This window comes from Ziziphus jujuba, chromosome 3 (assembly GCF_031755915.1).
Source record: "Ziziphus jujuba cultivar Dongzao chromosome 3, ASM3175591v1".
Classification (NCBI taxonomy): Eukaryota; Viridiplantae; Streptophyta; class Magnoliopsida; order Rosales; family Rhamnaceae; genus Ziziphus; species Ziziphus jujuba.
The window spans coordinates 89,542-104,663 of NC_083381.1; the positions used below are offsets into that span (position 1 = coordinate 89,542).

Here is a 15,122-nt window from a genome sequence, read left to right on the forward strand (position 1 = left end):
CAACAAATATAATGATAATTCCTCCTCATAGTGTTGTAAATGATTTTGTGATAAGAGTAGAATCATTCTCAACTGATATTAGCTGTAAATTATGATTGAACAAACGTTGAGTGTCATCCATCACTCTTTCAAAAGAAGAAGACTGGACTGTTAGAAATTTTATGGATCTAAATATACATAATAAATTCCATAAATCATAAATTACTAACCTCCAAACGTAGCCATTGATAAATTAGATCTTTAATCCTGCAAAATAGAAATAACGTAAAGTAGTGCCTATGGACACACTACTCTCAAACCACTCTCAGATTTCTGAAAACCCTAATCTCCAAATATTGTATAGTATCTTATTATCTGCTTGCCCTAGACCCTTTAAATAGTTTCTACAAGTCAGACTTATCCATTAATTTTGACACACATAAAATAATAATAATTTGATAATATAATTATACTAGGAAAAATATGGATAAGTCAATGGGCTTATAAAGAGAGCTGGTCCTCCAGTCCAATGGGCCAACTGGAGTCTTATAGAGAGTGTGTGACCAAGGGCCCTACTACAAAATAATAAAATAAGCCAGTCCCATTAATGGCATAAATAGGCCCTGTAAGTGAGTAATTGATTATGCCAAGTCCACAAATATTAATTTAATTCAACATTCTCCCACTTGGACTGCATAATCATCATCATATAAAATCCAAACTCACTTACTATAGAATCTCCCGAACCATAATGCCATTTCATCCAAATATATAGTATACCGACAGGGCACAACAATATACTAGACTAGGCAGTAGAGATTCTCTCAGTAAATCTCCCAAAACATTATACCATTTCAACCGAGTACTTTGCATGCCATAAACTCAGTTTAGGTAGTAGAGATTTACCTAACCATGTGCAATCCCCCAACACACAAAACCATTTCATTTAAGCACATTGCGTATCGACAGGATACAACAATATACCCAAACTAGGTAGTAGGGATTCACCGTGGCACCTGTGGATCACCATACACATATACATAGACTAATAGTCTCAACAGGCCTGTAAATATAAGGAGTAATAATATGTGTAATAAATCATCTCATACATAAATAATGATCCACATACATCAATGTATTAAAATATTCAAAGAAATAAATAATACTCAACATGGATATTACTACAGAAAACATAAAAAACTCCCACTGACCCACAGCAGTCTCAACTGCCTAACAATCCCATACGGGACACATGCTCCTCAAATATGCCTACCAGTAAAGCCTTGGTCAGTGGATCTGCCACTATACTATAAGTCGGCGTGTGAACAACAGTAATGAGGCCCTCTTCAACTTTCTCCTTTACCACAAAATATTTCACATCAATGTACTTTGCACCAGGAGTACCTTTATTGGAGAAAGACACCACTGCAATATTATCACAATACATCATAATAGGCCTCTCAATGGAGTCAACTACTCCTAAATCACAGATAAAATTCTGCAGCCAAACTGCATGACGGGTAGCCTCATAACACGCCACATATTTTGCCTCCATAGTCAAGGATGCTGTCACTGACTGCTTGGCACTCCGCCAAGACACAGCACCTCCTGCCATGATAAATATATAACCAGTGGTAGATTTCTTATCATCCACACAACCTTTATAATCTGCATCACTATAACCCACTACTTCAAGAGAGTTGGTGCGACGATATGTCAACATATGATCTTTAGTACCCTGAAGATACCTAAAGACCTTCTTAACTGCTTGGTAATGAATAGGACCAGGATTGCTCATAAATCTACCAAGCACACCCACAGCAAAGGCTATATCAGGCCGTGAACAAACTTGAGCATACATCAAACTACCTACTGCTGAAGAATAGCGAACATTCTTCATTGCCATCCTTTCTCTATCATTCTTGGGACACTGATCTTTAGAAAACTTTTCACCTTTCGTAACAGGTACACTTCCAGGAGAACAATTATGCATATCAAATCTCTTAAAAATTCTATCAATATAAGCTCTCTAAGACAATTGCACTACATAATTAGTCCTATCTCGAACAATCTTGATGCCTAAAACAAAAGAAGCCTCACCAAGATCTTTCATATCAAAATGGTTGCACAACATCTGCTTTGTCTCAGCTAATAGGTCAGTGTCATTAGTAGCCAAAAGTATGTCATCAACATACAACACCAGAAATATAAAACTACTCCCACTGACCTTCATATATATCCATCTATCAACAACATTCTCCTTAAAGCCATTTTGGGTGACAACCTCATCAAACTTAAGATACCATTGTCTTAAAGCTTGCTTAAGACCATAAATAAATTTCTTAAGCTTACAAATCAAATTACCATTCCCCATTTGTTGAAAATCAACTGATTGAACCATATATACATCCTCATATAAATCACCATTCAGAAAAGCAGTTCTGACATCCATCTGATGCAACTCCAGGTCATAATGCGCCACAATCGCCATAATGATTCTAAAAGAATTCTTTGTGGATACAGGAGAGAAAGTCTCTGTATAATCAATTCCTTCCTTCTGGCTAAACCCTTTAGCTACAAGTCTAGCCTTATACCTCTCCACTTGACCATTGGAGTTCTTTTTAGTCTTAAAGACCCATTTGCACCCAATAGGCTTGCTACCCTCTGGTAACTCAACCAAATCCCAAACTCCATTTGATGCCATGGATTTCATTTCATCTTCCATTGCATCCAACCAAAAATTTGAATTTGAACTGCTTATGGCTTCCTCATAAGTGACTGGATCTGAATCATCACTTATGTCAAACTCATGCTCCTGCAAGTAAACCTCATAGTCATCAGGAATAGCTGATCTCCTAGTCCTTTGTGACCTCCTCAAGGGTACATCAGCATCTGCAATAGCTGGAATATCCTGCTCTTCAACAATGAGTTCATTCTTACCAACTACTGGTTTATCAACTACTGGATCAACAATATCTCTATCAGGAACAACTATACTGGGAATGAAAACACTTTCTTCTCTAAATTGAGATTCCCTTGGACCATTACTATCACCAAACCCAAAATCATCTTCAAAATAAATGGCCCTGTCTGATTCCACGATCCTGGTGGTGTGAGAAGGACAAAAGAATCTTGAACCCCTAGATCCTATTCAATAGCCAACAAAATATCCACTAATGGTTTTAGGATCCAACTTCTTAATTTGGGGATTATAAATCCTTACTTCAGCTTTGCAACCCCATATTCGAAAATGATGCAAAGTAGGCTTTCTTCCTGACCACAACTCAAAAGGTGTCTTAGGAACGGACTTACTTGGAACTTGATTTAAAATATAAGCCGCTGTCCTTAAAGCCTCTCCTTACAAATAATCTGGCAACCTAGAATTTGCCAACATAGACCGCACCATATCCAACAAAGTTCTATTCCTTCTCTCAGCTATGCCATTTTGCTGAGGTGTACCAGGCATCGTATATTGCGCATCAATGCCACACTCATGCAAATAAATAGCAAAAGGTTCTGGGTTCCTTCCAGTCTCATCATATCTACCATAAAACTCACCACCTCTATCAGACCAGCTTTTATTTTCTTATTCTTTTGAAGCTCCATCTTTACCTTAAACTCTTTAAAGGCAACTAAAGAATCTGACTTCTCACGAATAAGCTCAACATGTCCATAACGAGAGTAATCGTTAATGAAGGTAATAAAATATTTATAACCACCCAAAGCAGTTGGTGTAAAAGGTCCACATATGTCAGTGTGGATTAACTCCAAAACATCTCCACACATAGCTAACTTATCCTTTCTTACCTTGACAGTTAACTTCCCTTTCACACATTCAACACAAGTCAACAGATCAGAGAAATCAAGATTAGGAAGTATCCCATCCTTCACTAACCTTTCCATTCTGTGCTTAGAAATATGTCCTAAACGTTTATGCCATAACATTGAGGAATTGTCATTAACTCTTGGGCGTTTGGAAGCAACAATAGAATTAACATAGAAATTGAGACCATTATTAAATAAATCAAGCTTATATAAATTGCCACATAAAGTTCCAAAACCAATAACTTTACCATTCTTAAATAATTCAACTTTGTTATTTCCAAATAAAAAACTATAACCTTGACTATCCAAAACAGAAATAGATAACAAGTTTCTTCTTATTGAAGGTACATAAGAAACTTCTTGCAACTCCAAAACATATCCAGTGGCAAGCTTTAACTTTATTGTTCCCACAATGTCCACCTTCACTTTTGAGCTATCTCCCATATAAACATGTTGTTTAAGATTGGTTGGGCCCCTTCGGCTTATCATCCCCTGCAATGAATTAGTAACATGAATTGTAGCTCCAGTATCTAACCACCAAGAATTCATAGGCACATCGATAATATTGGTCTCAATCATTAAAATATTACCTTTCTTCTCTTGCTTTCCCTTTAAGGTCCAACAGTCTATCTTCTTGTGTCCAACTTTATTACAGTATCCACACCTTCCATTGAAGTACTCTTTCCTTTCTTTAATTTGAAAACCACCATCCTTCGGCCCTTTAGGCTTTATACCAGAAAACTTCTTCCTATTGGGGTTAAAACCCTGCCCAGGCTTGAAACCTTGTCCTGGCTTGAATCCTTGTCCCTTCTTTTGGAAAAACTTCTTGGACTTATCTACCTGATGTGAAACCATAACAACAGACCTAGACTTACTTAATTTAATATCATCCTCTTCCTTGACAAGGATAGTAGTCAATTCCTCCAAACTACAACCTTCTTTCTTAGTATTCAAACTCGACCTTATATTATCAAACTGTGATGGAAGACTCCTCATTATAGAATAGGTCAAGAACTCCTCTCCAATGTCCATCTTAAGATCCTTCAGCTTATTATAATAGGAAGAAAGTAGCATAATATGATTCCTTACTCCTTTAATACCATCATACTTGGTATTATTCAATAGGTCCAAATAATGATGCTTCTCATTCATATCAAACTTGATAAACTTCTTTCCTCTCTCTTCAAGAAGTCTCTTTGTAGTATCCACTTTAGGAATACTAGCATATATGGCCTCATCCATGTAATTATCCATCATCATCATACAACACTTATTAGAGTGTTTCCAATCCTCATAAAGTTTCTTAGCTGCTGCAGTACTCTCATTAGTCGGTATCTCTGGTGGATCTATCTCCAAAGCCAAATCCAATTTCATGAAAGTCAAATTCATAACTAAGGTTTTCTTCCATTTCTGATAATTTGTCCCATCCAATTTCATCATGGGCATAAGATTTGGGGTGCTACTAGGTGTAAAGATAGTAAACAACAAGACATTCAAAAAATTTAAGACAATTCAATTACTATTTTCCAGCCCCTCAACACCAAAAAACATAAAACATAAATATCGCTTAGGGTCTTTGTAGCACTAAAGATACCCTTACGCGGGCCAGGGACAGTCAACCAAATAACCATAATCAAATGCATTGAACTAAATCACCGACAGGGCAACTCAGAACCTACAATACATGGCATTTAATTAACTTTCACTGCCATTCCAGGCATCATACAAAGCAACTAAAACTACCGACATGGTAGCTTAATTACCCGCATAGACCCTGGTTAATAAGTGGGAGAAAAATAACATATTGGCAATTTCATGAAATAGGCAAATATAAAACATCCCATCCACTATGCCAATATACATTACATTGGTACACATAATGCAGATAAAATAAGTCTCACGACAGGTGAGTACCTAAAATCCCACACTACTATACCAACTAGGCACAAAGTCTCTTTGGGTAAGCTCACACAATCCAATTTTCCAATCACAAATATTTAATTTATTTTAATAAAATTGAGAATGTGATAATTAAACAAATAAATAAACAATAAATAAATAAATTGAACAATTGAATCATTAAATTAATTACTAAATAAACAACAAATAAATCAATAATAATAATAAAAATAAAATAGAATAAAAATAAATAAGTTTTTTTTTTTTTTGTAATTTAGGTTGCTGACGTCAGCAAGAGGGACGCTGACGTCAGCGTCTTCTTCACTGAGCCGGGTCGCACCTCCTGGTTAACGGGTCGCACGACCCGCTTCCCCAACCCGGCCGGAAAACCACAAAATGCCCACCGTTTTCTTCAATTCCGGTGTCTATAGATTCCTTTCAGTGTGGAGAATATTATTCATGGATCAATTTGGCCTAAATACCCAGAAATTTTAACACCCAATCATCATGAAATAGTCTCTGCAAGTTAGACTTATCCATTAATTTTGACACACATAAAATAATAATAATTTGATAATATAATTATATTAGGAAAAATATGGATAAGTCAATGGGCTTATAAAGAGAGCTGGTCCTCCAGTCCAATGGACCAACTGGAGTCTTATAAAGAGTGTGTGACCAAGGATCCTACTACAAAATAATAAAATAAGTCAGTCCCATTAATGACATAAATAGACTCTGTAAATGAGTAATTGATTATACCAAATCCACAAATATTAATTTAATTCAACATGAACCGGATACGCGCACATCCATTGGAAGAAACCTCCCCTAGAGAAGAGACGAATAGTTTTCCATATCAAACATTTTTATTTATATATTTGTGTAAATTAAGTGAACCTCTCAGCGAAATAAGAAAATCAGTGGACCAAATGAGGAGACAAATGAAGAGCCAAACACCCAATATGCGGAAAAAGAATTTGAACCTGGAAAGGCATGTGGTCTTAAAATTAAATTGCAATACATATATGTATATATATATATATATATATAAATATTTGTTTGGTGGGAGATGTGCTTTGCAAAAAGGTGGATCCCACATAGGTGACATAATCGTTGTCTAATACGTATGAGGTTTCCCACCTCCACGTGCTGTGTCACCAAACCTCAAATCCACACGTACGATCCATGGAGCCAACGTCTGTGAGCAGCAGGCGGTTTTATCATCCATCGAGAAAATTAATTGAGCGAAATTAACTTAAAACGCATGGTGTCAGAGACTCAGTGCGGCGCGGTGGGAAAAAGATGGCCAAAATTCTTTTTCACTATTTTTTTGGTTAAAAATAAATTTAAAATAAGAATGAAATTATCAATTTCTATTTTAAATAAGATATAATATATATATATATATATATAAGTAAAATAATTATTTCATTAAAAAAACATAAATAAAGAAAATAATTATTAAAAATAAATAAATAAAAATGTAGAAAAAGGAGAGACAGAGGAAAAATATTGAGTGCTCAACTGCCAAAAGTGCCAGCCCACACACCCACAAACACTCTCTCTCTCTCTGTTGAAAAGGAAAAGGGGGTGGGGAGGGAAGGAATGCTGATGATCTCGAAGGCTTCCTCTGCAATGGCCTCCCTGCCTTGCTCTAGGGTTTGTTTCTCTCTCTCTCTCTCTCTCTCTCTCTCTCTCTCTCTCTCTCTCTCTCTCTCTTCTGTGTCTCTTTTGTGTTGCTATTATACATTCATTTTCCAATTTCTTTTTGTTTCCTTCATTTCTTTGGGAGATTGCGATTGTTTTAACTTTTTTTTTCTTTTTTATTTTATTTTATTTTTTTGGTTGAGAATTGGCAGATCAGGGAAGGGAATTGCTTTTCTCTGCTGTAATTAAAATAACTTTTAATCTGTTTGATTTTTTACTTTTTTCTAAAAAAATTCTTTTCTGTTAGGCATTGTAATTTTTTTTTTTTTTTGGGGTTTGGGTGATTTGGTTTTTCGTTTCTATTTCTCCATCTTGTTAGTTGTTGCGTGTCGTTCTTAAGTCCTTTATTTCCGGAAGTTACTGAATTTGGACTATTTTTCTTTCTTTCTAAAGGAAAATAGTGGATAAAGTGAATTATTTTGGTGGATTTTTTGTTTTAGCAATAAACAGGTTATAATTCATTTCCGGAAAGAAACTTTTTGACCTGATTTTTTAATTGGGCGCCAGTATACCATTGTTTTCAAGCTCCTCTTTTCTGGGTAAGAAGATATGGAGCATTGAAAAGAAAAGCACGATTTTGGAAGGAACCAATCTGCATGTTGTAAGCTTGGCTGGGTTTTCCAAAACAACCCAATAGGCTTTTATTTTTCATTTTGTGCAATAAATCTGTCAATTTCACCACTTTTACTAACCATATGAATGGTCCACTTAATACTAAATTGGAGATATCTTGACTCTACCTTTGGGATCTGGAATGTGAATTTCAAGGTGGCACTTCTACGAGGCAATTGCGTTTTGGATTATGCGACCTTGATGTATATTTTGATGTGAAGGTCTATCTATTGAAGAATATTTATGAAATGTGTTTCTTGAACGATGTTTATCAAATATTTTTCTTTGTACTTTCAAAGTCGGCACTTTTTCCCAATTAGATCTGAAAACCTTTCCCATGTTTCAGATGAGGAGCGGCCTCTGTGTATGGCCAGGCATGAGACAACTTTGCCTCAGAAAGGGCCTTTTGTATGGGTTCATGCGGCTCTTTTCTACACCGCTAAAAACCTTGCGTGGAGCTAGTCGTTCTCTCAAGGTTGCTCAGTTTTGCAGTGTCGTTAATATGTCATCGTCATTGCAAATTGAATTGGTGAGCTGATCTCTTGATGTTGATTGCTTTTAATCTATTGATGATTGTTATGGTGCTTATCTTGGATTATTACCAGTATGCATTTATATATTCTTTCCTAGGCAACAATCAAGTGTATGATTCTTAATTTTGATATGAGTTTGTAGTATGAAAACTGTATCATTGCCTAAAATATGATAGAGACTAGACTCTAGAGAGTAGTTTACTATGTTTTTAAGGTATACAAGCTTATAAGTTAAATCTCCCTAGCTGTTTTATTTTTATGTTTTTAAGGTATACAATCTTATAAGTTAAATCTCCCTAGCTGTTTTATTTTTTCTTCATTATGAATATGAATCTTATATATCTTTTCCTTCTCAGGTACCATGTCTTAGTGATAACTATGCATATCTTTTACATGATGTGGATACTGGCACAGTTGGTGTTGTTGATCCTTCTGAAGCGTTACCTGTTATAGATGTGTTGACGAAGAAAAATAGAAATTTAACATACATACTGAATACTCATCACCATCATGATCACACTGGTGGGAATGTAGAGTTAAAGGCAAGGTATGGTGCTAAGGTATGATAACGATAACTTATAGTTAATATCATTTCTTGAAAGTAACTTTACAATATCCTTTAAGCATCTGTACCATTTGGTTAACTTTGCAATGGACATCACTCATGAAGTTAGCAAGCATTTAAGGTCTTGGATTTCGAGGTTGAGAACATAAGAGAAAGCATCTAAACCTATGTACTAGTAGGTAATGACATATATATATATATATATTCTAAAACCTTCTAACACTTCCAATTACCATATACGTAGGGTTGTGAATCTGACAAATAGCATGAAACAAACAAGAGTTGAACTTGTCTTGTAGTGAAGTAAACTTTTGTGTCGATATAGAAAGATTTCGCTGATAAGCTCTAGAAGTGCTGTCCACTTGTCTTCATGAGCTCCTCCTTTACTTTTCTGCCACCCTTGCCCGCTCTGGCTTATAGATTTAATGTAAAACTAATATATTAACAACAGCTGAGCAAAGCATCAAATCAACCAGATGCATGATAGGAGAGAATGGAAATCATATCCCTCAAAAGAATTTTCCTCTAAGTCCCATTTTTTGATTGATGAGTCTTCTCTCATAGTTTTGGAGCTTTCTCATATAATTTGATATTTACCAAGAAAGGTTTAAGTGTTTGTTTGCTTCCCGGTGCATGGTAAGCTTACTTGGGATATGTTACAAAAAAGAAGACCTCATGCTTGTTTATTCCCTTGCTTCGTGATGACGATGAGTCCATTGAGCATTTGTTCCTTCATTGTGAGTATTCTTGTCTTGGTTGGTGGACACTGGGTCTTATGGGTATTTACACAATTCATAACTGTTCAGCATTAATAATAAGTTTCAGGGGTGGCAAACAAGGGAAAGTGCTTTGGATTGGGCTATGTTGGCTTTGTTTGGATAATATGGTTGGACAGAAATTCTAGGATTTCTAAAGAGAGGAATCAAGATATGAGAATCTTACAGGATCGTATCAAGTTTCAGGCTCCTTTATGGTCATCCACTTCTAAACAGTTCGAGGATATTGCAAATTCATTGATTTTGTTGAATTGGAGGGATGTGATGTAGAATTTTACTTTAGTTTTTCACTATATGAGGAATTTCATCCTCTTTGATAGTTTTAATGATTTGGTTTTGTTTTGTTCTGTTGTTGCTTTCCTTTTTTTTTTTTTTTTTAAAATAAATTTTATTTACTATTAAAATTGCATCAAATGAAGAAGAGCAACCATTAGATTTCTTTCTTTCTTTTTTTTTTTTTTTTTTTTTTTTTTTTGGGTTTCCTTTACTATTTTATTGTTTGTCATAAATTGAGATTACCTTTTAACTAGCAGCCTAAAACTAGTAATATAGGATGGGGATCTTCCATCATCATTAAACAGTGGCATTACATAGCTGTTGCAGAATTGTTCAGTCCAAGCCTAAAGTCTGTCGAATTTTGTAATGTTGTAGCCATGGTCTAATTATATTGAATGATTCTGCAATTCTGAAAATGGTGTGGCTACACACCCCAACTGTTATATAGGTAGTTTATGTGAGATTAGGCTGGAAAGAAATTTGTTGTCCTAAAACAAATTGCATAAACTTTGCATTATATTACCCTAACCAATATATCATATAGTGGAGAAATTATATTTTACTTACCAACAGTATGCTGGTATTGTTTATCTAGGATAGTTATCTCAAACTTGCTATCCAGCATATAAATTTGCTCATGTTGGATTTAATGTTACCTGACCAAATACATTAATTTTTTTAACTTCTAACACTTGTAATGACCAAATACATTAAATTTTTTTTAACTTCTAACACTTGTAACACTTAGTAACGTTAGGAATTGTAATGTAGTTGTAATTATAAAATTGAATATAGGAAAATGTTGCAGCATTTTACTGATATTGGTTTTGCAGGTGCTTTGTCTGAAACCAGTCTCCATATAAATTAGTTATGCGCTTTGTTAATGTAATTTAGTATTTTAATCTTTTAATAGAAGAAAAGAAATAAAAGTTAGAAATTTGAGGGTGCAAAGTCTTTTGCAATAATTTTTTCATTTGAGGTTCCAATTGGTTTCATGCTAATAATTTATGCAAGTGTTGATACCTATTTTATTGGTTTTAGGTGATTGGCTCAGGATTAGACAGGGAACGAATTCCTGGCATTGATATTGTGTTGAATGATGGAGACAAGTGGATGTTTGCAGGTCATGAGGTGCATGTTATTGACACTCCTGGTCATACTAGAGGTTATAATTCATTACCATACTAAATTTGAAAGTCTTCTAAATGTGGTTTCTTCTGAAACAAAATATTTCAAACACCATATTTTTTGCTGTTACTAGTCTGCCTTCACTTGTTATGTATGAAATTAACTTCAAATCCTTTTAGGTTGTTTGGCAATGGTTATGTTTCTTGGTTTTCTGTTTTTCTTTTTTGTTAAGAGATTAAGCATGCATAAATGATAAATCACTACTATGTTAAACATTTATAATCGCAAAAGGAAAACTGCTATGGTAATAAGTTTCATTTTATAAGCACTTCGAAATGTTTTTCAATCTATTTATTTTCTTAAAATAATCTTGCAGCCAGGTGATACAGCTAACTACAATTTAAAATATAAGACGATTAAAACTTAAGTAAATCCTTTAATAAAAACCTGGAAACAGCAAACTAGTAATATAAATGTTATTGAACAAGCATTTCATGATATTTATCCTTGTTGCTATATATTTATTGTTTATTTGAAGATTAGCAATTTTAAATTGCAGCTTTATTCATAATGCATTTTACACTTCTTTCGATCCTCCTTAGTGTGTTAGTCTTAATTGATGGGAAATGATTTATGTTTTTTGACACGGTAAATTTTGAAAATTAAAAATGCATAAGAGGGTAAAATAAATGATTGATAGAGTAGATGGTGGTAGCTGCCACTAACATCATCTTTTCCTTCGCTGTTACTGTAAGGTAATCCTCTTTTTTTTTTTTTTTTTTTTTTTTTTTTGGGTTTTGTGTGTGTGTCTTTATGATCTTATGGCAATCAAATGAATGCTCTTGATATTTGTTTATGGACGTGGCCATCTCTCTCTACTGACCACACCTCTTGATGATATGTCCTAGTAAGCCAGTTTGCCCTACAAGTTTGACAATCCCTCAGATTTTATAATTTGTATGTTACATGATATTCATGCACTGTTTCACTATTGTAGATAATGAAGACAGGTGAAAGTAAAATGTTAGAATGATAAAAGTAAAAATAAAAATGCCATGTTAACATTTGTAATGATGGGGATGGAATGGAGGTAAGGAGCCACTTTGGATGTAAATCCCATTTCATCCCTGATTGAACTATTTTACTAATGCATCAAACTGAATATTTTGCAACTTGCTACTTTACCCCACTTACTCAAGTTAGAAGAAAATACAATTCATTACGTGTGTATACTCAAAATGCAGGCAATGTAGGACTAAATATGATATTGTTTAATCCCTTTCCTATTTTTATTATTCTAGTTCATGTTCCTTGTTTAAATTACAGAGATATGAAGAGTTTAACCTCTGCCAAATGCTAGATAAATTTGGATCATTAAACAATCAAAATAGCTAGCTATTTGTTGTGATTTAATCACACATAAAAACCAGTAAGGTTTTTTTTAAAAAAAAACATAATGATATTTCTATTCTATATAAGTTATATCATATTTTGGATATTATTGTATATGGTTTCTTTCCTCTACCCCAAACACCTTTAATGGTTTTCTAATATCCATGAGTTTTTTTTTGCAATCAGGTCACATTAGTTTCTACTTTCCTGGATCTGGAGCAATTTTTACTGGAGACACTTTGTTCAGCTTATCATGTGGAAAACTATTTGAAGGAACCCCTGAACAGGTATGTCTCAGCTTGCAGTTTTGGTTGCATTTATGTTACATTTTTAAGCCATGTTAGCTTGGTACACTTACCGTGGTTTGTGCTTCTAAATATGCTTGTAGACCTTGTTTTCATTTGTGACCTCTAAAATACAGCAATGTGAATTAACATTGTAGATATTTTTGTCTTATGAAAAGATATATTTTCAAATCTCTGTAATTTAAATGTTTGAAAGACTTTTTTCAATATTTACAATGTTAATTTCGGAAGACTTTATGATGTTATATATCATCATTTTTATAAAAATCATTTGAAAAAAATGAAATGAGGCATATTTAGGAAGTCTAATGACTTTATATATGTAGTTCTCATATTTGGTTAAATAAAATATTGAAAATATACAACTTTAAGTAAAATGTCCTAAAATGTTCTCTTTAATTGTCGTAGATATATGTTGATGTTTCCACAAGAAATGCATCCTTTAGATGTTCTGTTATTTGTATATGTATAACGTGTGGTTATCTACGTTGCAGATGCTATGTTCTCTTAGAAAGATAATGTCTTTGCCAGATGTCACAAATATTTATTGCGGTCATGAATATACATTGGTCTGTTCCTCTCTCTTTCATGCTTGTATACCTTATCAATTCTATTTTACTCAATGCTATGTGCTAACTGCAGACAGTTTTTGACAGAGTAATTCGAAGTTTGCATTGTCCATAGAGCCTGAAAACAGGGCATTACAATCCTATGCAGCACATGTATCTCATCTTCGCAGCAAGGGCTTGCCTACGGTACTTCCTAGGACTTTGCTTGAACTGTGAAACTCTGAAATCCTTTTGAATTTGGCAGTCTTGAATTAGATAAATTTTTGTTTTTTTCTTCTTTCTTTTAGTGGCTATTGGATCTGTATTTTGTCCATAACATGAGTAATCCGTAATGTTCATGAAATATGCAAATTTTTGCTTCATTCTTTTTTTTTTTTTTTTTTCCCCCTTCATTTAGCAAGAGCTCGTTTTCGCCAACATTTTTCTTTATATACTAGTTTTTCTAGAGCATTGCGAACTAATATTGTGGTTATCAGATTCCAACTACGCTCAAATTGGAAAAGGCATGTAATCCATTTCTTCGTACTTCAAGTACAGAGATACGACGGACGTTAAACATTCCGGTCACGGCAGATGATGCAGAAGCTTTGGGTGTGATCCGCCAAGCAAAGGACAATTTTTGATATTTTCTAGGTCGTGTTATTTCTTGTGTATAGGAGAAAGATCCAATTCATCTGTGAAATCAACACCAGTACTTATAGTCCTTTTTTTTTTAATTTTTTTTGAGTTCACAGTTTCAGCCCGGCTTGGACAAATATACAAACATCTTTTTTCATATATATATATATATATATATATTTTTTTTTTTCCGGGTATATATACGATCAATTTTCGAAACATTGTAATCTTCGCGAAGTACTATTTTTGTTTGTTTAAAAAATAACATTGGATTATAAAATATTGAAAAATAAAAACTAAGATGTCTTGCAGGTGATACAATTTCAAATAGCTTTTTCTTAAAGAACACAAGAATATGTATTAAAAATATTTAAAAATTAAAGCTTGTCAAGTACATTTTTCTACGAAAAATTTATCACTAGCACAAATATTATATTTCATTCGGCCTAAACAGGGATGCCATGAGTACAAAAGTTTGCTTGTGAGCTCATTTACCAATTTACGCCACGGAAAAGTAAAAATTTTGAATAGATAAATAATTCAACACAAACCAACAAAATAACACTAAATTTATCCACATTAGTTATTTATTGGAAAAGAGATTATGTATGGGTCAATATCTATTGGTAAAGAGAGTGTTTATGTTTTAGAGTGGATTATATTGAGTCTAAGATTTAGCATGCCCTATTTAATAAAATGACCCAGTATAATTGGTTGGGCCCATGATTGATATTAAGTAAGGCTATCCTGTTAAATGATATTAAGTCCGGCCACATGAACTCAGAAGGTTCTAATGTAGGTTGTAGTGTTGATATTTAACGGGAATTTGGTTTATTGGCCACGGGAATAGGTGTTTGATAGTAGACACCCTCCTCTGTTTGATATATATATATATATATATATATATATATTTATGTATCTATATTCTTTTTATT

General features: G+C 33.9%; 1 protein-coding gene across 2 annotated transcripts; it reads left to right on the top strand.

Moving 5' to 3' along the window:
- The first annotated feature begins 7,097 nt into the window (after positions 1-7,097).
- Positions 7,098-14,375, top strand: LOC107421782 (probable hydroxyacylglutathione hydrolase 2, chloroplastic). Of its 2 annotated transcripts, none has more exons than XM_016031098.4 (8): positions 7,098-7,365; positions 8,372-8,554; positions 8,915-9,118; positions 11,217-11,340; positions 12,882-12,982; positions 13,495-13,569; positions 13,657-13,755; positions 14,046-14,375. In XM_016031098.4, the coding sequence occupies exons 1-8, from the start codon at positions 7,312-7,314 to the stop codon at positions 14,190-14,192; spliced, it is 987 nt and encodes a 328-aa protein (XP_015886584.1). In that variant the 5' UTR covers positions 7,098-7,311; the 3' UTR covers positions 14,193-14,375. The 2 variants fall into 2 exon arrangements, with proteins under 2 accessions (XP_015886584.1, XP_024931747.1); XM_025075979.3 differs by lacking the exon at positions 7,098-7,365 and adding an exon at positions 8,182-8,246.
- Positions 14,376-15,122: the final 747 nt, after the last annotated feature.